This window comes from Meleagris gallopavo, chromosome 15 (assembly GCF_905368555.1).
Source record: "Meleagris gallopavo chromosome 15, MGAL_WU_HG_1.1, whole genome shotgun sequence".
NCBI lineage: Eukaryota > Metazoa > Chordata > Aves > Galliformes > Phasianidae > Meleagris > Meleagris gallopavo.
Window position 1 is genome coordinate 17422740 of NC_139418.1, and position 25985 is coordinate 17448724.

Genomic DNA, 25985 nt, shown 5'->3' on the forward strand with positions numbered 1-25985 from the left:
CTTTTGCAATGTGCAGCTCGGCAGTGGGGGCTTTTCAGCAGAATGTTTTATAACGTCTTGCATCTCAAACATCAACGTCACACCTGAGCTCGCAGCTCCTGCAGCCAGTTCCTACAGGCTGCACCTACGGTCCGCTCAGCCATCAGAGCAGCCGGGGCCAGCGAGTGTGCCGTGCGGTATGTCATGGAATTGCCACGGAAACGCGCCGTGTTTCAGCGACGTGGAACAAACGCGGTCTCGGCTGAGCCGCTGAGCTGCGGCCACGTTTCCCGCACCGACTCCAGGACTCTCGGGCGGCTGTGCCGGCATTCTGACGCTCCAGTGCCGGGCACGCACCTGCAGCCACCGGGCTCAGCGGACAACGTTCCTGCTGAGCGGAACGGGGCAGCGCCGCTGTGCTGCAGCTGCGGGCGGCCATCGTTCCGCACCGTGCCCGGCCGGGCCGTTCTCGTGGGATCGCCCCGTCACCGGCACCCGCTCCCCGGGGCCGCGGCAGGACCGGAACCGGACCCACGGGGCTCCCACCCCAGGACTCGTTACGGACAGTCCTCCCGCACGGAGCGAGCTGACCGCAGCTCCGCGCGCCCGGCGCTGCCTGCCGACTCCCAGCCCCGCACGGACGCGGAGCGACGCCACCCGCACGCGGACAGCGGCGGGGCGGCGCGGAGCGCCCCCACGAGGTGGTGGAGACCCGCGCCCGCTCATTGGGCACCGATTCGCCTTTTCAATTGGAAGAGCGCAGCCGCCTGCGCGATCCGATTGGTGCACGTGTTCCACTCGCTCTGCCTGCTGATTGGACACGGTTCCCGTCGCTTTTTTCCTACCGCCTGTTCCGGCGGACGTGACGTCATTTCCCGTCTTCGCACTGGGGCACGCCTCACGTGACCGCTTCGCGAGCGGCGCGGGACGGACCCCGGCAGCCAATCCCGGTGCGTCTGACTTCCCCCATTCAAAGTCGGCGGGCGTAGCGGCCAATCGCGGGGCGGTCCCGCCCCCGCCGTCGCTGACGGGCGTGGGCGGCGGCCAATGGGGCGCGCCGGGGCCTGGCCGGGGCGGCAGCGGCTCGGCGGCGCTGCGAGGTGGCGATGGCGGAACGGGGCGGCGGCGGCGGCGCGGGGGCTGGCGGCGGCGAGGGGGAGGCGGCAGCGGCGGCGGAGCGGTTCGGCGGCGAGCTGAGGTACCGCGCGGCGCGGGGCTCCGGCCAGGCGCCGCGGCCACGACCGGCCCCCCGAGGCCTAACCGTGGCGCGGCCTGAGCGGCTGAGGGAAGCCGGGCTGCGGGCTCCGCTCCCGTCCCGCCCCGTCCGCCTTTGTCCGCGCCGCGCGAGGCCGTCGGGCCGGGCCGGGCCGGGCCGGACCTCGCGGGAGGGCGGGCAGTGCCGGTGCGGAGCGGGACGCGGCTCCTGCTTCCGGGCCCGGCGCTGGGCCGTGCCGCTCCCCGCTCCCCTCGTGCCGTCTCAGTTCCGCTCTCGGAGCGGCGCCGGGCGCTGCGTTCCCCGCACGTGTGCGGCGCTCGGGGCCCGAAGCCGGGCCTGGCGGGGCGCTTCCAGCCCCGGGCGGTTGTTTCTCCCCGTGCGTAGAAGTTAACGAGCGCCGTCCTTCGAGTTTGCGCAGGGCAGAACCTGCTGGAGGTTGCGTGCGGTTTGTTCACGTAGCGCAGGTTCGGTGTTTTCCCCTCACGCGGTTGAGCTTTGTTAGCTTTCGCTTTTTTGTTGTTTTAACGAGCATTGATTTCCCTGCAGCTCAGCAGTGAACGATAGCGAGCTCGGTTTCTCTCCCCTCCCCGCAGGATGGCCCAGCAGCAGGCGCTGCGGTTCCGCGGCCCGGCGCCGCCCCCGAACGCGGTGCTGCGCGGCCCCCCCCCGCTGATGCGGCCTCCGCCGCCCTTCGGGATGATGCGGGGCCCCCCGCCGCCGCCGCGCCCCCCCTTCGGGCGCCCTCCCTTCGACCCCAGCATGCCTCCGATGCCGCCCCCGGGAGGGATCCCGCCGCCGATGGGACCCCCGCACCTGCAGGTAAGGCGGGCGGTCCGCCGTGTTTGTGTGTGGGAAGGGGGAGACGAGAGCTGTGAGGAGGGTGAGAAGGCAGCCGGGATGGCGCGCGGTTTCGTGTGGCGTTATGGAACGTGCGGCAGTGTGAAGAGCCCTGCGTTCAACTCCTTACGGCAGTTCTGTGTTAGTGGTTTATGCAGAGTGAGTTCACCGCCTGCATTAACCAAAACCCCGCCGCACTTCGGTGCCTTGTGGCCGTGCGGAATGCAGCAATTAGCTGTGCGCAGCCCTCTGCGCTTGGAAGAACGCACAGCTGATGTGTGTGTCGGCCTTCTGGGGTGTCGTGGTGTGCTGTGACTGCTTACTGGGCAATGGTGAATGGGCACAGACTGGCAGAAGGTACTGCGGTACAGTGAGCTGAATTCTGCCTGAGTTCCAGCATGAACCGTAACGGCAATTGCTGTGGAAGTTTGCTGCTAGTTCTCACCGCCAATGGACTGGTCAGATAGGCAAGCAGTAATTCTGATAAGCAGATCTGTAATCAGCGATCAAGTGTGTTTCGTTTCAGTGCTGCATTCAGAAGGCTGTGTCAGTAGTGATGCACCAGAAATTGTCAGTGGACAAACACTGAGCAAACATCTGAAAAACCTGAGAGTAAGCGCAGGGTTTGACCAAATCATCAGCACAAAGCTCTCATACTGACGTGAGTCCGTGTTCTCCTTTGTCTGGGGGAGAACCTTCTTTACCTCACAGTACCTTTGGTGCTTGTCTGGATTTTGTTCCTTTTTAACCTTGAGTGTTCCTGGCACCTACTGGATAGGTCTGAGCGCGTTGTGAACCTGTTGGGCTCAAGTCAGGTGCTCTCTGCTCACCTTTTATCATGTTGTATGTTTAAGTACTTCTGCTTCCTTTGCAGATACCTGGACAGTTTGAAAGGTACAACAGATCCGGGAGTAAGAAAAGTTTTGTTGTAATAGCAGTGTAGGGGTATCAGGACGGTGTGATTACCGTGTGGGGCTCTAGGTGGTGCATAATACTGTGTGGTGTTTAAGTAATGGTTTAAATCCACTTTTTGTAATGGAACACTTCTGTGCTGTGAAGTTTGTTTGAAAGAGTAGGGATTTGGGCAAGAAGGAAAAAAACGTGGTAACATGGGTTATTCTATGGTATTTTTGGTATTTTTATGGTATTTTTGGTCTTGCTTTGCCTATGTCTTTGACAGCTGAGCTACAGAAGCTTCTTTCCACATCACTCCCAATGCATGGGAGTGTATGGCTCTGCATATAGCTTTATGCAAGTGGTGGAGCAGTAGGAAAGGAAGCAAAGCAGCCACCAGTGCAGGAGCAAGGACTTAATGTGGACTTCACGTGAAATAAACCGACATCAGACTGCAGCCTCGTCTTGTGTGCTGTCATCACCTGGAGTATGAGAAAAAGTGTGTGTTTTCCATAGCAGGCTTTTTTTTCCCTTGGACATGAAGCACAGTGTTGGAACTTGGCAGTGTGAAGGAGCTTTTCTTTTCAGTTGAAAAGACTGGTGGAGATGAAGATGGAAACAGTAAATTTGTGGGATGTCAGCAGCCCCCACTCATCTAGTGCAAAGTTGTCTTTTCTGTACCCTTCATCTGGTACCAGGACCTTGTTCTTGGTCTTGGATGACTTCATGCTCAGCTTAAGTTTTTTTTAACACTATTTCCACATGGCATGCCTTTCTCTTGGTGCTTTGTGATCCCGTTTTCCCACTGGTATGGTATTAAAATCCATGCACCCATTCACAGACTAGAGAGATCTGAAGGAAATGAAGGTGTGGGAAGGAAGCACAGGACCGTGCTTCCTGGTGCCTGCACCATTTCAAGAATCAGCCAGTTAATTTGAAACCCGGAGCCCTGACATCTCATTGTTTTGTGTGTTTGATTTATATTCTGAATGTGCTTTTGCTCTCAGCTGTTAATTGTGGCTGTTCAATCATACCGTGCACTAAATGTCTTCTACGGCTCATTGCCATACGTGAAATTCACACACCAAGCTTGTCTACGTTTCTTTGTGCTGTCAGCACCGTGCTCTGCTTTGCACATGATTCTAAAGGTGATGTGGTGCTTCGTGTGGAGCTGAGCTGTTTTCTGGGTCCCCTGACTGCATGCTGGGATCCTCCTCTGCTCCTCGTGCTGCCCTAGAACAATCCAACTCCTTTTTCTTCAGGAAGCAGCAGCAGCAAACTAAAAGTGGGCTACTGGGGTTCTCTTACAGGCTGTAGGGTAGCAAAGAGAGAGATCATCTAACGGCCAGATGGAGGAGCTGTCAGTGGCCTTTTCACTTCCTTTGCAACGGTGCTGAACAAAAATCAGAGCTGGTACATGAGTTAAAAAGCAGTTAAAAATGCATCTCTTACAGCAGAGATCTTATCTCTGGAAAACTTTCAAAAGAAGCCAAATGTGTGCAGGATCCAAGGACACTGCACGCACTGAAAACTACCATGGGCAGGACTCAGGTTCCAGAGCGTGGGTGCAGCTCGGTGCTGGCTCGCACGGCACATCCCACTGAGCCACCCAGCTGCTGTCAGTGGGATTTCCTGCAAACATCACAGCTTCAGCAGAGCCTTCATCCATCCTGCTGCGTGTGTGCGTTTCTGGATGGAGCCTGTCAGATAGGAGGGTAGGGCTGGAAGCTTTTTGCAGTGAACTGTCTTGGTATTGCTTTTGCGGGGAGAAAATCTTTTGAAGTTTAATTAAAACTGGAGTTATGTGAATAATTGGGGCCGTTGTGGGTGCATGCAGAGTGAATTAAACAAGTTGATGAATTTTGTTGACTGCCATTTTTTATAGGGAAGCATTTGTTGTGCTTGTTGCACACAGGAAATTTCAGAACAGTCCAAATAAACAAGTGAGATAAATGAACGTACCTTTAATTAGAAAACCAGGCATTCAGTTTTCATGTGAGAGCGAACGTGCAGGGCAGTGCTGGATTTCTTCTGATCATGTGACAGTGAAGATTTGTGATTTTTTTTTTTTAATTAGCATTAGCTAGAGTTTCCAGTTAATGGATGTTTGAGGTGCATAGTGGATTGTAATAAGATCTACAGCTCTACTGTGCTAATTAACGGGATGCTTGCTTCTGATTTTAATCTTTAAATAATTGTCATTGTGTGACTGCAGTAGTAATGCAAGGAATCATTTTGCTTCACAGCGTGAGGAGTCAGAGGGGCAGTTACTCAGGAACAGTTCCACCACTCGTTCTTTTTTGCATGGGGATTCTTTCTCCTTTTTCAGAGAGTAGTTTTCCCTCACCCTGCTCCTTTTCATACCACTCTTTTCTGCTGCTTTGCATTTACAGCAATGTCTCATGTGCAAAGCGCTTCCCTCTGCTGTTCCGCCATACCCGGGGGTCTGCTGGGGAGTTCTCTGAGCTAAGGCTGCTTTGTCGGAGCGCTCAGGATGGGCAGTTAGCCTTAGCGTGGCTGTAACGGGCGTTGATGCTTCAGTAGATGCAAGTTTGAATATGGTATTACATTATTACTGTTGTTTGCCTTCAGAGACCACCATTTATGCCTCCTCCCATGGGCAGCATGCCACCGCCTCCCGGAATGATGTTCCCTCCGGGAATGCCGCCTGTCACTGCCCCTGGGACACCAGCGATGCCCCCAGCTGAGGAGATCTGGGTGGAGAACAAAACTCCGGATGGCAAGGTGAGACGGTCACCAGGGACGGCAGAGTCAGGGTGTCTGCTGCCGTTGTCGAGGTGCTGCCTTGCACAGTCCTACATGCGGGCATCCGGATTTTTTAAAAAAGCTGGCATGGTAAAATCCTTTATGATTCTATCGATTCTCTTATTAAAATTACGTAATTGCGCTTAGAGCAGGAGTAGCTAAAGCTCTGATGAGTGCTCCCCTTTCAGATAAGCACCTGTTTGACGTGACATCCTGAACTCGTAGGTCTATTTCTACAACGCACGGACGCGTGAGTCAGCGTGGACTAAGCCAGATGGGGTGAAAGTCATCCAGCAGTCGGAGCTGACGCCGATGCTGGCAGCCCAGGCCCAGGTCGGTGCCTCCACACCAACAACCAGCAGTGCCGCGTCGCCGTCAACCTCCTCCAGCACTCAGTCCTCCACAACCTCTACCACAACCACGGCCACGTCGGTCTCGCAGACGAATTCCAGTGAGTACCTGAGGGCTTCTCGCGCTGTGCTGCTGGGGAGCTGCTGCAGCGAAAGTTAGTATCCAGCAGGAAGCAATTTCCACATCGAGTGGGATGTGTTCAAAGTACAGTATTTAATCCAGAAGAACACTGCATGGGTTTTGTTGTTGTTTTTTTTTCTGATTTGGAAGAGTTAGTGTAGTGCTGTGCTGGGGTAGATGAATCTCGGTCAGCATGCAGCCCTTTTTCTTTCGGTCTTTGTGTGTTGTTTTTTTTTTTTTATCACATCATATCAAAGTTATTATACATCCATTTCCTTTTGACTGCAGTTAAAGCAAAACTGGTTTTAGAAGTACTTCTCTCTCTCTCAAAAAAAAAAAAAAAAAAAAAAAAAAAAATGGAGGTAGGAATTACAGTTGTACCAATTTCCTCTGTTTCCAAAACTGCATTTGTTGCTTTAAGAGGAAATCTTTCAGTGCTGTTTCTGGGCTACATAGAATTGGTTGATTGCAGAATAGAGCTGCTTCTGATGTCTTTTTTTTTTACCACTAGTAGCTTTCTAGCTGAGCCTCATAAGTTCCCATTTGCTGGAGCTGCACAAAAACGGAAAAAGAAAGTCCTTAGCCCCTTATTATTCACAGATGACCTTTGAATAAGAGTCTGAAGCTGACTGCTGATTACATGGTCTAAGTCTTTGCTTTTAAGGATTTTCTTACTGAGAAACCCCAGGAGTTTAGGGGTCTTTTTTGTGCAGCATGGACATAATGAATGTTTATAAGCAGCAACTGCATCAAACAATAATTTATGATACACTTTGGCATATACGTGCTCACAAATGCCTCTAGAGCATCGACGCAGATTCTTATCTTAGGTACTCAAATCTGTCTGCATGTGTACGTCACCAGCAAACAATTGAGTAAAATCACAGTGTGTGGACAAAGCAAGGCATGCTAATTAGCAAAGACTTTGGTTTGTGTTCTGCCTGTGTGCAGAGCACTGAAAGCACAGCATCTCTGCTGCTCTGGGAGCCTGTTGTTTAATAGCCCTTGTGGCTGTGCAGGCAGAAATGTGTACAGTGGGCCAGGCAAAATCGTCTGCAGAAGATGAGCAATTGCTGAGCTGTCTGAACTCCAGCTCTAGCACGCAGATGTGTCCCATTGAAATATTTGACCTTTAGGCCGCCACAAGAGAGACAAGTCAAGCTTAATTTTTTAACCCTGGTATCTTTGTTTGAAAGCAAGTCACATTTGGGTAACCCACAAGGTATGCTTTGTTAGTCCTGGAAGGAGGTCACTGAAGGAGCAGAAAACCTGCATTGCTCAAAACTTTTCAGAGCTTTAATATGAAAGATAAAGCTGTGATCAGCTGCTGTGTTGAAATAGGTCTGGTGTCATCACCTGAGGCTGCAGCCATTTTGCTGAGAAACTGGAAGCAGGCAGAAGGTGAACGTTTGGTGCTGGCATAGATTTCTGAGAACTGCTCCTGGTTTTGATGTCGCTCTTCATGCACCTTCTCTGAAGCAAAATGTCTTGGTACTAAATGCTGAGAGTCTGTTCTGCTTCTGCCTGTTCTGCCTGCTAAGCTTTGTCTTTGCTTTCAAGAACTGTGACTGTTGGTGTCTGTGCCCAGGTGATAACATTTTATCAGTTGAAAGAATTTTACAACTCTTGGGCTTGGCCTGCAAAAGTCTGGGGCTTCTGGTGAGCTCCATCCTCATCTGGTACTGATTTGATGAGGGCCTTAAAACAAATCACGTGCTCACTCTTGGCTCTGTTTCCCTAAATTTTAGACTAAGAACTCTCTCTTGTCCTGAAGCACTTAAGAACAACAGACCAAAAATCTTTTTCTAAGTAGCTTAATACTGATACCTGGTTGGGAGTGCTTCTGGTTATGGTTAAATAAAGAAGGCATCCAGGGTGCCCGTATATCATGTGCTTATAAGTTGGTTGTTTTTTTTTTAAATTAACACATTTTTCAACAGTTCCTCCTCTACCAAACCTCAGAGTATGAATTTCAGGGCTGGTCTTTGACTTGGAGCCATCAGGCCTCTAGTTTCTGTTTTGCCAGTGCTTTGTCATGTGGCACTGCTCCTGGTTACGTGCTGATTTCAGGCATGCTACAGGGATTGCTGAATTGAATGCTGGTATTGTCTTTTTCCACTGGGAGGCACTGAAAACCAAGAAAGTTCTTGCAGCTTCTGAACAAAAAGTACTTTCCTTTTCCGTGCTTAATCACACATTCCTTAATTGACATTTTTCCATTTTGGATCACAAATTCATGAGCATGGTTTTAAATGAGCTGTTGTCATGCACGTGCTGGTTATTACGCTCACTACAATGGAACCTTTGTTAATTCAATATAAGAATAAGCTTTTTCCATTTGAAACTTTCTGTGATGTTCCCTTTCTGTTCTTCTGAACGGGGTGCAGAGTAGAATGTAATGTATTTATGAATGAGCCCTGTCCTTTGCTGTACCCTTGCCACCACTGTACAGTCCTGTGAGGAGTAACGAATGGTGCAAAGTAAAATCTGAAATGGACTTCCTTTGTGAATACTTCGTGTTACAGAGAAGGCAAAAGCTATTTTCTGTCCAAGAGTGTCTTCTGTTGATTCTAAGCATACCTGCTTATGTAACATCTGCTGGGAAACAGAGAGCCAGTATGTTTGCAGCGAATATATTGTAGTATCTGAGATACAAGGTGTTCTTTGTTTTTTTGTTTTGTTTTGTTTTTTATCAGCACCTACTACACAAGACCAGACCCCAAGTTCGGGTGTTTCAGTTGCCACACCATCAGTCAGTGTTTCAACCTCTGCTCCTTCTGCTACACCTGTGCAGACTGTACCCCAGCCAGTCCCACAGACATTGCCTCCTGCAGTTCCTCATGCAGTACCTCAACCAACTGCAGCAATTCCTGCTTTTCCACCAGTAATGGTACCTCCATTTCGTGTCCCCCTTCCTGGCATGCCTATTCCACTTCCAGGTAAATTGGCAAACTGTGATTGTCTTGTCCGCTACATGTCCATGTTGTCAATTTGTTTGCACTCATGTGTCCACTGTGTATGGAACTTGCCTGAATCCTCTCCACTTAGAGTATTTTTGAAAGAATTCAGGGATAGCAGACAGACTTTTTAATTAACAATGAACATTAAATTTTTGACTACTGATTCTTTGATATCCATATCAGAAAATGGTACATTTAAACATGTGAACGTTTCGGTTTTAGATTATACCAGGAAATACTTTAGAAAATACCAGGAAGTGTTTGGTGCAGCTCTTGTCCTACAGCATGTGTCCATCTCCTCGTCCTACTTAAGAGTGAGATTCTGGACAGAATCTAAGAGTGACTGAGAGTATGGTAGGACTGCATTCTGCCAATTACAGTTTCGCTTTAATTTTATTCTGCTTGCTTGATTTAGACCCAGAGTCTTGTGTTTGAATATTAATTAGGACATGGATTGCACACCCCTCCCCCCAAAAAATAGATTGAAATAACTTGTGAGCAGGAAAAGTTACCATTCAGATGCACTGCCCTTGGTGATGTCAGGTGTTTTTAGCTCTCTTCTGTTGCAGCTCTCAAGTATGATGCTGAAAATTGAAGCAAAATGTGGAGGTTTAAACTGGGGACAATTTAAATGAAAGTATTCAGGATGCTAGATTCAGATGCAAAGTCTACTGTGAAGAAGTCTTAGGTGGGAGCTCTCTGGTGTCTAGATAAATCAAATTTCATCAGGTTTCAATCAATATTTAGTTAGATGCTGGAATATTTTAGGCTGGCAAAACATTGGACTTGACTTGCTGTTTGTAATCATTGAACGGGTCCTAACTGATTCTTAATGACTTAAATAATTCAGTTTGCAGTGAGTTCCTGTTGAGTTCCTGTTCTAGTTCAAAAGTGATCACCTTTTTTTTCCCTGATGTGTAATATCATGAACCATACACTGATGGTTTTCTGTTGCAAGGAGAGGTTTTAGGTTGTGGTGATGTTGGATAAGAGTTAGTTTCTACTTACAAGGAAGGGCTCTGAGCTGCCTCCTTGTGCTTTTGTACAGACAGAGCAAGATGACTTTCTCCTGTACCTTCAGTACATGGGTGCAGTACATGGGAGGGGTGCTCCTCACCTCCCAGTGAATGGATTGGATGAAAAACAATTCTCTAGGACGCTTCCCACACCTTCTTTTATCAAAAGATAGAAATGTCAAGGCAGCTAAGATGGATGTTAGTTTTGCTAATTAGTTAGAAATGCGTGGAATAAAAAGCATTTTTTGAGAGATAAGAAGAGAGGACTGACTTATAGTTGCTCTTTTTAAAAGAGTATTTTTTGTCAAACAGTGAGGTAAAGCTATTGTCGTCTGTGCTGTGCTTGGAAAGGCTGTTGCAGTGTAGCTCTCACTGTTCTAGGATAGGCAAAATATTATTCTGAACGTAATATCCAAGGCTGAATGAAAAACAGAGGATACAGGGAGAATGCTGATGTCAGGGTTTTGTGAGGTTTGGAGAACAGCAGAAGTGGCCTCAGAAGCAGTCAGCCAGCTGTTCTTAGCAGCAGTTCTTGACGTTGTCAGCAAGGCATCAGCAGAGCATGCAGGGTTTGTGCGTGTTGGGGGGATTTAATCAGCTGCTGGAGTGTGAACTCTGCTAAGATGGGGATGGTTAAAGCAGCAGAGATGGGTGCCAGTGAACGAGGTGGGGCTGCGTGGTTGGTTTGGTGTTGTTTTGCTTGTTAAAGAATTCCTTGAATATTGCAATACAGAGGAAAGGACAGAGCATCAGTCTTCTCCTTCTTAAACTCGTGTTTGAAAACATGGTTCTTCCAAAGCTTTCCTGGTACTGTCTTTGGTGAGATGAGCCCTCTGGGTTGAACTCATAACATACGGGAGGATACCTAGCAGCAAAGAGTCTGTTCCCACTGATGAGTCTAAGTTGTTAGTTTGCCTGATCACAGGATAAAAACAGCTTAATTCTTTCAGCCAGCTCTAGCTTGATTGTAATAATTCGTAACCACCATCAAAGAAAAGGAAATCTTTACGCTGCCTTACAATAAAAAGAAAGTGAAAAGAAGTAGAGATGACTCCAAGGCAGTACAAGGTGAATTCCGAAAGGCTCACAAAGTTGTAACGTACAGATATTTGGGACTTTCAGCACCATTACATAAAGTCAGCTGGATTGTTCTCAAGTTGCAGAGACAGCTGATGAGTGCCATTGCCACGTGATTTCACAGTTACTCTCTGCATTACGCTGCAGTGAGACGGAGCAATGGAAGAGTTGATTAGTGATATCTCGTAATCTCAGACCTTAAAAAGTAAGTCTGCTTTCTCTTAATTCGTCTGTTAAAAGGTAGCTGTATGTTGGAGCTTGGCAGAGGAAACAGCTCGGGCGGTGCTCGGTGTGATCTGCACTGCAGGCTCTGTGAGCACAGCGGTCCTGCAGACGGCACAGCCTGTGCTGCCCCCACTAAGACATGCTGAACCTTCCCTAGCAAAATGAATCTTCTCATTCATTTTGAAGTACATAACATGATTCCTCCTAAATTTAGACAAATACTTCGTTCAGTGCTGTTTGAGTCGATGTTTTTGTGTCTCAATTCACACTTTTTTTGTAAAACTTGTTTTGGATTCTTTCATGGAAGTATTTAGTAAAGATCATTGCAATTCTATCTGCTCACAAATATTTTTGAAATAAATTGGCAGTATTTTTAATATGCTTTTGGGACTAGATCTCTACTGAAGAAAAACAGTAGTTACATTTGTTATAAACGCAGGGGTTTAATTTCACTTTGTACTGGAGGTTTTCCAGCTTTGCATGGGAGCACTGATACAGGTTAGGGGAAGAAGTTTCTGAAGCATTTCCATTTCCGAGTGTCCCAACCTGACTCATGCAGAGAGAACTTCTGCAATTTCCTTCCATACCTGAAAATTAAGGGTTTGGGAAATGCATTCTCCTTCTCCCTGTCTAATTTCTTACTAAATTTTCCATCTAATTGAGGAGGATTTGATGCTTCCCCTTTGTGGCTGTGCCATTTCTTAGGAGCTGGAGAGCAGAGAAGTTCGTGCTGCTGCCTTTTGAGGGCCGATGTTGTTTTTAGAGCATTTTCAGCTCGCAGCTTTCTGGGAAATGAAAAGTGAGGACCACGTTTGTTGCCTCTGCAGTAGCACAGTGCCGTGTACCTCTGCAGCTTCACTGCTTGCATTACTGCACCCCTTCCTTCCACCGCAGCCTTCTCCCCCGCGTCTCCTCGAGAGCCGAGTGCAGCTCTCACCCCGCAGCTCCCCGCGGTGCTCGCCGGGCTGGCTGTCCTGCTGCCCTTCCCTCCTCATTCCAGGCACGGCAGCAGCACTGATAGCTTCACTGCGCTGCTGCTGCTCGCGTGGCTCTGTCAGCGAATGCTGTCCGTGCAGAGCGTCTCCGTTAGCAGTCTGCTCCCGTGGTACTGCCCCTGCATGAAGGGCTCCGTTCCCCCCTGAATGAACTTAAACCCCTGAGTCATCGTTCAGATGCACACTTATTTTTTCTAAGCGGCATCCCAGTAATTGCTGAACAGATGGTTTAATGGAGGTAGAAACTTGCTACAGCGTAAGATTAATTTAAAATTGGATCTGGCATAAAGTATCAGTGTACAAAACGTTTGTTCTCTTGCCGGGAGGCTCTTATTGCCTGCTGAATGGCATCCCAAATTGTGGCAGGAAATCTTAGCACCCAGACTCCCAGTGGTAGCTGACGTACCATGGCAGCTTTCCAACATGCTTGCTTATCCGTTTTGCAGGTGTAGCAATGATGCAAATAGTCAGCTGCCCGTATGTAAAGACAGTCGCTACCACCAAGACCGGTAATTTTCAAACCCATCTTAGTTCGTTTTGTCTGTAAGTTGGCATGGTAGTGAATGTTGTGGTTTATATTTTATTTATTTATTTGCTTCTCCAATTGATTGAATATATATATATATACACACACACTTTATTTTCAAAAGCAGTATAAATGCAAATGCCATGTTTGGCCAGGAAGTAGCTTTCCCAATTAACTGTTAGCGTCAGCTAATTTTGTGCATCAAATCCAGTACAGTGTTCTGTAACCATTGAGTTCTGTGGTAACTGTGTCCCTTTTCATGCCCATACTTCTCAGTTAGTAGTTTCCTGTGTGTGGATTTTTGTTCTCCCCCCACATGTGCAGTGACATGGTTGTGCTCGCGTGCTGGTGTGCGTGTTTGTGTGTCTTAATATGAAACTTACCATCTTTCAAATTGTGCATTTAAGAAAAGCCATTTACTGAAATAAGTTCATGGCAATGTGTAATACGTACCTTTTCCCTTATTAAAAAAAAAAAAAGATTTTCACATAAATGTTAAAAGTTGAAAAGTATGATCTCGTAGTGCTAGTCATAGCCAGCCTGCTTTCTACGAGTTGTCACTCAAAACATGGTCAGTATATCCATTTTCTTTGATCGAGCAGAGAAATAAGAATGTAGCATTTTGGTTGTTTTATTTTGCGTATTTGCTTGTCATTTTGCTTTAGGATGTGAATAAAATGTTTTTTTCCAGTCTTTACTACTAAACAGAACCATCACAAACTCTGAAATAGTTTCATTCTTTTTGCTTTTAATCCAAGGCTCTGAATTGATGCTAGGATGAAGTCAGGATTTAAGACTTAGCAGAGTTCTGCTCCACAATGTATCCTGTGGCTCAGAGTCAGGCCAGCATTGTTTCTTTTCACAGCAGCTTTAGGAATATCCTAAAATAACAGAACTATTCTGCAGTTTAAATCGCTCTAGAGAAATAATAAAAACTTACTTTAAAAATACTTCTCATTTTGACGTATTAAAGCAAACATCTACAGCCCAGCTGTCCTTGTGCTATGCAGAATTGAATATTAATTAAAATTAAGATGTATTTACGTAACTTTCCTGGTAATATGGGCATCAGTGATCATTAATACATAGGAAGAAAACTTAGTAACAATGCATTGCTTTCAATCTCATGTAGAAAATAACCTTTTTTGATGTGGGGTGATTACCTGTAAAGTCAGTCAGTAACGTGCTAGGTTTGGGGTCTTTGGTATTTCATTGTCACTTACTGTTTTGTTTCCTTTTCTTTTCTCTCGTCTCCTTTGTTTGCTCCCCCTTCCTGTAGGTGTCTTGCCAGGAATGGCACCTCCCATCGTCCCTATGATCCATCCTCAGGTCGCCATTGCTGCTTCACCTGCCACACTGGCTGGAGCGACAGCAGTGTCTGAGTGGACAGAGTACAAAACAGCAGATGGAAAGACGTACTACTACAACAACAGGACTTTGGAATCAACGTGGGAAAAACCCCAAGAACTGAAAGAAAAAGGTACTGTTTTTTTAAATATAACTATGTGGGAGAGGCAAAACTGCTTCGACTACTGATGGCTGTGTTTGAAATGTGAACAAGAATTTGTCTAATCCCTCATCTGTCTTAAGCGTATCTTTACACCTTGATTGTATGGATCCATTTAAGTCACTTACGAGTCTCATGTGGCAATTTGAGATGCACTTTTTCACTCCTGTAGAACGTAAGTACTGTACAGACTCGCAAATTTGAGGAGACCTCAATTACAGGAAGATAGAAAATGGGGGAAAAGATCATTTATTTTAAAGTTTGTAAACCAGGGAGAATGAAAGTCATTAAAATTCTGAAGGCTAAGTGAAAGGTTAAGTTTGTAAACAGTTTTGAAATGTGAAGAAAAAGGAAATTGCCTCCTCTCCATGAAGTCTGAAGTTGTGCTCTGGTCATGTTCTGTGACTTGCATTTGTTCTAATCCACTTTGTATCCATGGGTGTTGTTCCTTTGGAGGAAAATACTTGTATCAGAAAGAAGGAAAAAGAGGAAAGATCTCACGGCTCTTATTCAGTGTGTAAAATCTTTTTTGGGGAAGCAAATCCAGTCAGACCAGAAAGTCCTTCCTCTTATTGTCTGATGGTTCTTTCGGTACCAGGTCGTCGTTTAGACGTACGTCAAACATTTATACAGTTATTTCAGTAACTGATATCCATCTTTCTAATAATTCAGCTAACTCTAGCCCATGTCACTCAGCGTGACATCTGCCCTTTTCTTCAGCACCTCCAGGGACAGTGACTCCACTGCTTCCCCGGGCAGCCTGTCCCCATATCTCACCATCCTTTTTGAGGAGAATTTTTTCTTAATATCCAACCTGAATCTCCTCTGGTGCAATGGGAGGCCATCACCTCTCATCCTGTTGCTGTTAGCTGGGAGCAGAGGCTGACCCCCCCACCATAGCACAGCCTCCTTTCAGAGAGTGATAAGATCTCCCCGAACCTCCTCTTCTCCAGATGGATCCATCCCAGCTCCCTCAGCCACTCCTCGTAAGACTTGTGCTCCAGACCCCTCACAGCTCCCTCGTCCTTCTCTGGACACGCTCCAGGGCCTCAGGCTCTTTCTAGCGGTGAGCACAGCGCTGGAGGTGCAGCCTCAGCCGTGCTGAGTACAGAGGAACAGTCACCTCCCTGCTCTGCTGGCTGCGCCGATAGTCTCTGACACAGCCAGGATGCCATTGGTCTCTTTGGCCACCTGTGCACACTGCTGGCTCACGTTCAGCTGACTGCCAGCGAACCGCCCCAGGTCCTTTTCCTCCATGCAGCTTTTGAGCCAGTCTGCCCCGAGCCTGTAGCGGTGCATGGCATTTTTGTAACCAGAATGCAGCACTCGGCACTTGGTCTGAGGGGTGGTACTTTCAGCTGGCTTCTTAATAGACTGTCTTACAGTATTTCCATTTTCAGTCCCACATAGATCTTGCTACTGGAGATAGTCACGTCTTTGTAAGCTGGCGTTGTAAAGTGCAAGAATGGAATGTGGTGAAAATACATTAAAAATAAGTTTTGTTTTTGCTGCTGTGCTTGGACAGTCATACTGGAAAGAACACAACTGTTTCTATCATCGTTTGCTAACAATATTAAGGAAAATTTTATCTTCATGCAGAAAAAATGGAAGAGAAGATTAAGGAGACAATTAAAGAACCTACAGAGGAACCTTTACCAATGGAGACAGAGGAGGAAGAGCCAAAAGAAGAACCTATAAAAGAGCTTATAAAGGAGGTAAAAGACCTTGCAACCAAATAGTATCGTCATTTTAGTTCCTACATCCTGCAGGGGTGGATGCATCTGTAGACCAGGCATTATTGACAGGAAACATGGTTAGTAATCTGAGTTCTTGAACTTCTGGGGTGATTTTTGAAAGCCTTTTTTTTTTCTTCTTCTTTTTCTTTTTTTTTTTACCCTATAGCGTTTTTTTAACAGAAAAAGACAACTTTAAAAGAAAAAATAGAGTTTGAGTTAAGTTACAAAATTAATATGAACATAGCAAAAAAAAAAAAGTAATCTGATTGCACAGACATAATCAATCTTTTGCTCTTCTTAAGGTGTTCACAAAAATGAAACTTTTCCTTTAAAATCCTTAAATAGCTATTTCTTTGTTTCTTTACTACTTTGAAACAAACCTTACACTTTCCCATGTGCTATAACAATCTGTTTAGTTTGTCAGGAAAGCATGTGCTAGAAGGTGTTCAGTGCTTACACTGCAGTAAAAAAATCAGCCTTTTTTTTCCTGAAAGGGATTTTGTCATGCTGAAAAAGCATAGGTTTTGAAGATGCCAAGGTGCTTGAAAAAATAAATGAAATAACATTTTTATATTGATGCCTGTGAACTTGTATGTACACTTCTTAGCAAAAATGCAGAATTCAATTATTATTTTTGCTATCCCTGTGTCCTGCTTACTTTTGAGGTCGCAGCTGGCTTGTTTATTTCTGTTACAAAGGTCATTGTGGACTTTCGACTGTTTCACGCTTCACGTCTTTGTTTTGGATAAATGGATTTTAAGAACAAATACATATGTCTTTGCCCCTGCATTTTAGTCCTTGATGAACTATGTCAAAGATTTGTGCAGATCTAGAGAAGTATTTAAGTAAGGTTTCAATGAAGTCTAAGCGAAGCAAACACCTGGAGGTTTTCTAGATGGAGTTTTGGAGCAGCTCTTACAGTCTGTGACGAAATTCCAGTGCTTTTGTTGGAAGTGTGGTTGAGGTGGAATTGTGAGCTGGTGAATAGCATTGTTTCAAAATACAATTGCTTGTTTAAAACAAGTAAATTACCCTGTAATGAACAAGTAGTTGCTTAGCTATCATTGCCTAAATCCTGTAACTTGATTTTGTTGCTTGCTTGTTTCTTTGTTTGTTTGCTTTTATCTTGAGGAGCCAAAAGAGGAAGAAATGACTGAAGAAGAAAAAGCAGCTCAGAAAGCCAAGCCAGTGGCAACCACCCCTATTCCAGGAACCCCATGGTAGGTACTGATTTTCCCTGCAGCCTGCAACTGGAGGACTGAAACGTCACAAGGAATGTTGCTGGATAGGTAGAGCAAGTAATAGTGCATGAAGATCCTTTCATGGCACACTTTTGATTCAGATAACATTGGAGTCTTTGTGTCTCACGCTCACTGCAGTCTGCAGTCCTGTGAGGTGCATTACTGGCATAGGTTCCATAGCCCATTCCCCTTCCTGCTGCCGATTCCTCCTGATCTGCTGTGAAATTCTGGCCCCCCAGAATTGTTTGCTACTTCTGCCCTATGCTTTGGGGAAGGAATAGGTGCAGCTGCTGACCAAAACAATCCAATTTTTTAATGTGGAATACTCATATGGCAGTATGAACACAATATAACAAGGTAAAACCAGACGTTTTGTTTCTGCTAAATCTCTAGGTGTGTGGTGTGGACCGGTGATGAGCGTGTTTTCTTCTATAACCCTACCACACGTCTTTCCATGTGGGACAGGCCAGATGACCTTATTGGAAGAGCTGATGTAGACAAAATTATTCAAGAACCTCCTCACAAAAAAGGAATGGAAGAAGGGAAAAAACTCAGTAAGAGCATTCTTTTCACCTTCCTTTAAAAGGCTGAATATAATTTATCATCTATTTTGTGTTCATTTCCAAAATTAGTAATGTCTAAATAAGTGAGAAAAATGTAGACGTATCAAAAAATGCATATAGCTTTGGGATCTCTTCAAGAAAGAGGGTGGGAATGCAAGAACATCAGATGTGGTGCAGTTTGAAAACAGCTGCCAAGAATGGAGAGCACGTAAGAGGCTGCTCAGTTGAGGCATCTTTCTGATATGAGTTGTAGTAAATGATCCTGGGATGACACATGGGCTTGGTAGTTGGAGGAGAGCTAAATGCAAGTACATAACCAGGAGATCCAGATGTGCTTTGTTAGGCTGCTTAGTCTGACTTTTTTCCTGGAAATAAAAGGTCAGTGTTCATCATTTTAAATACAAAGCCTACCATAAATCTGTTAGTCCCACCAGAACATCCTGATGGTGTTTTTCTGGAAGCAACTAAGAATGCCTCTTCCCTTATCAGAATGCAGTACTGCATGTATTGTCCGTCCTCTGGTTTTGTGTAAGGCTTCACGTGTGAGTCATCAAAGATGAAAACCTAAAGTAGTATTGAAATCTTTTGCAGTTAGAGAAGAGCATGAATCTATAGAAGAAGCAAATGAGGATGAGCCAATTAAAATTAAAAAGCGCAAGTAAGTTTTGAGTTGGTTGTTTATCTTGCTTATGAATATCTGCACGAAGTCCAACAGTCTAGATTTTAATAGCAGTTATTTCTATAAGATTTGTTTTTCACTCTGTTATAGTAGTTTGAATGTTTTATTTCCTTTTTCACGTTGTTCTCTGTAATGGAAGCAGCAGGCATTATTTTAGTCGGAGTGACTTCTACATGCTATTTTAAAAACAGTTTCACAGTTTTGTTTGTTGTTTTGTACTCTTAGGGGTGATCATAAAGTTGTTCATAGTTTGTGAGTTTGTGTTTGGAGCTAAGCACTTTTGCCCATGGTAAATATAAATCACCAAATTGTGCATTTCTTTCCAGAAATGTTTTGATGGATAAATATGTCACTTCTGTTACAGCATTTTCTGCTTTAATCACTGTAAGGTATTCTCAGTTTGAATTAACTGCTGTAGTCTTTTTCACAGAGCCTCACAGTCTTGAACAGGAGATGAGAGAATTAGTGCAGCTAACCTAAAATCTACTGCACGTCTGGCGGGGCCGTTGAACACAACCAGAATGTGTTAAGTTCTTAGGCTCGTTTCTTGGCACTGAAGTTGTTGAAAATATCTTGGTTCCTTGAGCTCTTTCAATATGAAAGCATTCCTATCCAAGTCTCAAAGAATGGTCATGACTTGTAAGGCTGTACCTCTGAAGTAACCTGTCCTATCTGTTGTGTGACCTGTTATCATTTAACCTCTGTCCCGCAGAGCTGACTTGCTACTTCTCGAGTCATACTGTATGCTTCATTTCCTTTTTTTCCCCAGGAAGGATGATAACAAAGATATTGACTCAGAGAAGGAGGCTGCTATGGAAGCTGAAATTAAAGCTGCTCGAGAGAGAGCCATCGTCCCTTTGGAGGCCCGGATGAAACAATTCAAGGACATGCTTCTAGAAAGAGGGGTTAGGGAAATAAGCATGTGTGTGAATGAGTGACTGAGTGGAGGAATGAGAGGAAGATTCAGACAGAAATCTTCGTTCTTAGCCAATTCAGGACCTGCAGCACTTCATACAAGGAAAACAATTTCGTAATTCTTCCAGTTCATGGTTGTGTTTGGTACAAGAGTCTGTATCTCAATGAATGTTAAAATCAGCATTTCATTTCTAAATAGGTAAAATTAAACAGTTTCAAGATGGAGGTGAGGGGGGAGGAGAGAGAAAAAATAAAATAAAATCCAAGCTAAGTAAGCATAAAATTGGAAGATGCCAGTGAAAATAAATAAGAAATGGACACTTAATGTTTTGGGAGGTGTTCCTACATGGGAAAAGCAGTAAGTTCCAGTAAGTAGTAAAATTCCGTAGAAAAGCAGTAAATAGTCTGTACATTCTTATCCTTAAATGGGAGACTTCTTGTTTTTAGTTAACTAAATTGGGAATTTCCTTTATACCAACCAGTTCTGGTAAACAAATCAGACTATTAGAGTATAAATTTGGGTTTTTGGAAGTTAAATATGTGAAGTGGTTCCAGCTGCCAGTGAGCTTTTTTTTTAGTTTCAACAGCTTAATGTCATGGCTTAATTGTAATAATGCTTTCCTAAGATTAATTGAGCCTGTTTAAGCTGGAATCTCTTGTACCAGAACTGTTGTTTAAAAATCATAACGCTTACATCCAATGTCTGCTCTGTATTTTTTCTGAGAACATAAAATCTCAAGACTGACTTCTTAGTTTTTTTTTAATGTCACACAGCAGTAGTTATTCTAATGAGTAATTAAGTGTGTGCTACTATTTATAAAGTTTTCAGAGCCAATTAGTGTTGGAATTTGCTCTGGCCACCCCCCATAGCTCATCATTTATTAGCGATGAAAACTTCACCACGAGTTTGTCTCTCTCTTTTCATGCCCTATATTTTTTAAGCCAAACTGTACAACCTCTGTATATTCAAGAGAAGTTAAGCCTAAGTTAAAGTCTGACTTTATTTTTATTAAAGGTCTCTGCTTTTTCAACATGGGAGAAAGAACTGCACAAGATAGTTTTTGATCCTCGTTATTTACTTCTCAACCCTAAAGAAAGAAAACAGGTAAAGAAGTCAAATTCACTCTCCTTCCAGCTACTGCAGGTGTTATCTAAATCCTCTGTCAATTATTTTTTTCTCCATGCAAGCCTTCCTGAGTAATCAATGTTGCAAGGGATTTTTATTATGATTAGGATTTGTCATGAAATTGAAAAAGCCAAAAAGAAGTGAGTTGATAGTTCTGCTGTTCCGAGATAAGCATTTTAGTGCAGTAAGAGTTGTATGCATACAAAAACTTCCCAAAACCTGAATGAAATGGTCAGAATCTTCAGTATCTTGTCAAACTACTGGAGTAATGATTAATGCAGTTGAAAAAATGATAGTAATAAAAAATAGTTTAAAAATCCCAAACACCTCATTTATTCTTAAGCAAGTTCTCACTCAGGAAGCTTTGAATGGATGTACACAGACAGAAAACTCAAAAACACAAGAAGTGTCTGCTTGCTTAAACACATGTCCCAGTAAAATGTTAACGTGAACATGTAAGGAACTGTTCCTGTTCCCAGAGCACACGCTCAGTGTGTTGGAGTTCAGAATATTGGAGTAATTCACACATTCAAGTACAGAGCACTTGTAACCATTCTTTCTGCCTTGTCTGTGTTGGTTCTGTGGTGGGAGAAAGGGGCCAAGGGAAAAGGAAAGAAGTGGGATTTTTCTCCGTCCTTGCCTAGAGCTGATGTGGTGCAGGTTTTTATGTTTTGTGATGTTTCTGTAGGTATTTGATCAGTATGTGAAAACCCGAGCAGAAGAAGAGCGCAAGGAGAAGAAAAACAAAATAATGCAGGCCAAGGAGGATTTCAAGAAAATGATGGAAGAATCAAAGATTAACCCGAGGTAGGAACTTCTTTGTCATTCGTGTGCATAAGCACTGCAAGAACCCAGTATTCTGGGTGGTGGTAGGTAGATCAACTTCATTAACCTCTTTCAAAATGGTCAAAGAGGAGAAAAACGAGGTATTAAAATCTTTTTTTGCCTACTGTATTAGTCTATAAAATAACGGAACTTTATCACATCTTATGTATTCTTAGTCATTTTGAAAAATTCCCACAACATTCTCTGGAATGTGAGAGGTTTCAAGATCCACCACAGTTCTTCTTTAATAACCCTGTTTCCTAAGAATATTTGTAGTCTCTGAGAAGTGTTAGGGAGGATTCATCAGTTTGAGAGTTTGAAGGGACATTTTTCTGTTTAAAAGTGTGTTAATAATAATATAACTTTTTAATGTTTTGTTTAATATGAAAATTGTTACTTACCCTTCTCACCCAGGGCAGCATGCAGTGGTAACAGTGAAATGATAACAGTAAATGTACTAACGTTCAGGATTACATTGCTAGAAATGTTTGTTTCACAACTTTCTCGCGTAGAGTTCATGAAATAGGTGCTTATGTCAACAGGTGAGCGTTCTCTTTCAGCATCTCTTGGCTTACTTGGCATTAATTCTTTTACAGCGAAGAAACTGCTTGTTTGGTTTGCTTCAGTGTAATTATTTTAGTGACCGGCGTTGGGAATTGAGGGAACCCAGTGTTATGTAAATTCTTACATGACTTCAAATCTGGTTCACAACTCTTACTGTAAAGCACCAGTCTGCTCATTTAACGAGGGCAGAGATTTTGGTAGTCTAGGACGGATGGAGTCATGAGAATATTTTAAGAAAAACTGGATCAGTGAGTTCCACGTAGCATTCACAGACCAGCATCAAAGCTTCCTGTTAGCTGTAGTGTTCTCAGCTTCCAAGATATGTGCAGTGTGTCGTATTGGGACTGATTCTTACCTAATTATGGACTGGGGTGGGAGAGAGAACTCCGACTGAAAGACTGTCTTGTTTAATCTTATCCTTTGTCTTCTGGTTTCAGTGTTTGTCTAAAGATATTGCTGTACCTCTGTGAGCGTCAGACTGCTTTTAATCATCTATCTCAGTCCAACATGCTCAAGAGTTTGTGTTCCACTTAAGCAGCTCTTGTTCTTCAATATAGCTGTACATTCATTTTCTAATCTTTTTGAACAAGCTACCAAATTCTCTTCTTGTTTCAATTTACCCTACAGCAACAGTAGGCTGGATTTTCCAAGTCTAATTATTTCCATGCTGTGATGAAAACATTCGTATGATTATAAGTGTCTCACGTATTCTTGGGGCCAGATTTGCATCAGAGCTTGGAAAAAGCAGAATAGTGGTTTTTTTTGAGGTAAGTGGCAGTACTATATCTACTGCACAGATTGGAATCTGGCCCTGGAGGTGAGAGAACTGTCAGGAAAATGCTATGGGGATAATGGGTTGAAAGCCCAGTACTGCTGCAACTGCCCATAGTGTGTGAAGTATTTTCAACTCCATGTGTTTTAAGATAAGGCAATACAGTGTTCACTGCAGGGGAAGATTTCGGCAGCCAGTGTTACATTGTGACTAACACAGTAAGATGATTTCCTTGGTAAACTCTTAGCATGGTTTGGCTGCAAGTGAATGCATGCAAAGTTTTTAATTTCACAGCTGTGAAATACCTGGACAAGACTGGTGGCTGAACTGCTTAACCACAAAAAAGACAACTTACAGCCAGCTGAGTTTTCATTTCCTCTTCTTGGTTGTGTTGTAGTTTCTCTTCCTACACCTACCACCTGCGTGTTCTGCAGGTAGTTCTATTAAACCAAAACAGCAGCAAACCAATACCTTACAAGTGTCTAACGTGTGCGTGCCTACACTGGACTCCTTTCTGTAATTCACTGATCAAGCATCTCTACAGTGAGAACATAGGATGGTTTTTCTTTTTTTCTTTTTGTTTTTCATTGTGCTCTGGCATGTATACCAGCAGAGGAAATATTTCTCTGCTAACCTGCTTCCAAGCAAAGACAGCTCTGCCACATGAGTTCACTTGCCATTTTGTTGCAGAACTACTTTTAGTGAATTTGCAGCCAAGCATGCTAAAGACTCGAGATTCAAGGCAATTGAAAAGATGAAAGATCGAGAGGCCTTGTTTAATGAGTTTATCGCAGCGGCAAGAAAGAAGGAAAAGGAAGATTCGAAGACCAGGGGTGAGAAGGTAAGGTGAATTTTTTTTTAGCTGAGTGGTGTGAGCCTGAGTGAGATGGGACAGAGCTCGTGCTTGGATGGCAGCATGCCTTGTCTGGGACTCAGCCCTTCCCTTCCTGTAGGTGTTTTACAGTGTAAGCTCTTCACAGATGTCTCTTTGGTCTTTCCAAACTAACTGCTTTTAAGTTTGCAGGTATACTCACTTAGAGTGTGTTGAGCTTATATTTGTGACACTGAGAACACTTTAAAATATTGTCCCTGGGCACTGAGAGGAACACAGTTCTTGTCCTGGTTGGCTGGGAGACCCAGAGCTGGCTGTTACCTCTCTGTTCTCTTAGTGTAGGCAGTAAGACCTTAGAATTCTCTGCAGGCTGCTCCAAGTAAATTTCAAACAACTTCCATGTTTTCTTTCCATTTAAAGCTAGCACTTCAGTGACTTAATCTTTCGGTAAATATATCTTATGTATAAACTGCTGCTTATTAGAATTAAAGGTCAGCTATTAAAGATTAATGAATTCCAAATGTCATCTGACCGTAGTGTCAATAGTCAAGAGCAGGCTTTCATAGCATCAGAGGATGGTTTGGGTTGGAAGGGACCTTTAAGATCACTTAGTTCCAGCCCCCTGCTGTAGGCAGGGACACCTCCCATGGCCCAGGTTGCTCGCAGCCCCATCCAGCCTGGCCTTGAGCTTTCAGGGAGGGGGCATCCACAGCCTCTCTGGGCAACCTGTGCCAGCATCTCACCACCCTCACAGGACAGAACTTCTTCCTAATATCCAGTCTAAATCTACCCTCTTCCAGTTTAAAGCCGTTTCCCCTTGTCCTGTCACTACCTGCCCTTACAAGAAGTCCCTCCCCAGCTTTCCTGTCGGCCCCTTCAGGTACTGGTAGACCACTATGAGGTCTCCCTGCAGCCTTCTCCTCTCCAGGCTGCGAAGCCCCAGCTCTCTCAGCCTGTCCTCGCAGAGGAGGTGCTCCGGCCCTCTGATCATCATCACAGCCCTCCTCTGGACAACTCCATGTCCTCCTTGTGCTGGGGGCTCCAGAACCGGACGCAGTGCTCCAGATGAGGTCTCGAGAGAGCAGAGCAGAGCAGAGGGGCAGAATCACCTCCCCTACCCTGCTGGGCTTCCTTCCCTTGCTGTGCTCTCAGTGCTAGGAGAGCAATTGACTGCAGAGGTGACACTGGGTGCTACCACCAAAATGTGCAGCCTTCCTGCAATGTCCCTGTGTGGTGTGTGAGTGGAGAAAAGAACCTCTAAAGGCTGATTTTTAACATGTTGAAGTCTGCAGTCTTTATTTCATAACGTAAAGTTAATGTATGTTTCACTTAGAATACTTGCAGAGGATAAAAATGCTGAACAGCACATTAGATTTGCAGACAGTTTTCTTATTCAATAAGTCTCGTGTATTTTTTTTCTTAATCCAGGAGCTCTGATCTTTTTTTCCAAATGTTGCCTGATTGCCGATATTTTCAATAAATGATTGTGCTCTTAGAGGAGAACTGATGTGTTTCAGAACTAGAATTTTACATACTGCTTTAAAGCATTCTTACAGCTTAGTGCAAAGTAAAATGTTGTATTGTTGCATGATTGTTCTTAAGTTAAAGTTAAAAGAAGAGAGACTGTGTTTGTTTGCTTTTGAAATAATGTTTTTTTTTCTCCAAAAGCCTTTTGTAACCATTTTATGTATTCTGTTTTATAACAAGTGGATAGATTTTACAGTTATGTGCTGTGCGGCCTGTCAATCAGTTCAGTCTGACAGCTGTCAATCACTGACACGCAAATATTATGGGATTCCCTAGTGAGGAAAGAATTGGTATCTCTGTGTGGTGACTTTAGCCTCCCGCAGCTCCGGTACTTTACATTTTTTTAGTTTTTTTCCTTGTGAAGTGATGAGAGTTGTACCTGCAATGTGTTAACTGCCAAAAAAAAAAAAAAAAAAGACCTAAATACACCTGAAATATTTTCGGTCTTATTTTCCTTTGATTTTGAAAGTGTTTAAAACAACAGAAAATTTAAAGCGTTGAACTTGAAGCTTTCTCAGTCTGTTTTAAAAGTCCAAAATCTCGATTTAAGGAGGATCCACTTTACAGAAATCTTTAATGTAAGGGTTTGGAGTCACCCAGCGTTTTGATTTTTGCTGTGAGTTGCGGCTCACTGGCTGCTGATGGGCGCTTGGGTTTTCAGCTGCTCTCCGCTCAGCAGCAGGGGGCAGCGAGTGCTGGGGGGAGCAGGCAGGGAGCGGCTCTGTGGGGCTGGCCT

General features: G+C 44.5%; 1 protein-coding gene across 5 annotated transcripts in view; it reads left to right on the forward strand.

The window, feature by feature from the left end:
• The first annotated feature begins 1011 nt into the window (after positions 1–1011).
• Positions 1012–25985, forward strand: part of TCERG1 (transcription elongation regulator 1) — a 32064-nt gene continuing 7090 nt past the window's right edge. Inside the window, exons 1-15 of one of the 5 annotated variants that reach the window (XM_085237057.1) lie at positions 1012–1177; positions 1789–2014; positions 5519–5671; positions 5918–6143; positions 8860–9102; positions 12883–12945; positions 14242–14442; positions 16069–16184; positions 17337–17425; positions 17840–18000; positions 18583–18667; positions 19458–19593; positions 20619–20708; positions 21418–21536; positions 23581–23731. In XM_085237057.1, the coding sequence (XP_085093183.1) occupies positions 1086–1177; positions 1789–2014; positions 5519–5671; positions 5918–6143; positions 8860–9102; positions 12883–12945; positions 14242–14442; positions 16069–16184; positions 17337–17425; positions 17840–18000; positions 18583–18667; positions 19458–19593; positions 20619–20708; positions 21418–21536; positions 23581–23731 (2151 nt within the window). In that variant the 5' untranslated portion in view covers positions 1012–1085. The remainder of the gene's footprint in view (positions 1178–1788; positions 2015–5518; positions 5672–5917; positions 6144–8859; positions 9103–12882; positions 12946–14241; positions 14443–16068; positions 16185–17336; positions 17426–17839; positions 18001–18582; positions 18668–19457; positions 19594–20618; positions 20709–21417; positions 21537–23580; positions 23732–25985) is intronic. The other 4 variants (XM_085237058.1, XM_085237059.1, XM_085237060.1 and 1 more) reach the window with 4 other exon arrangements.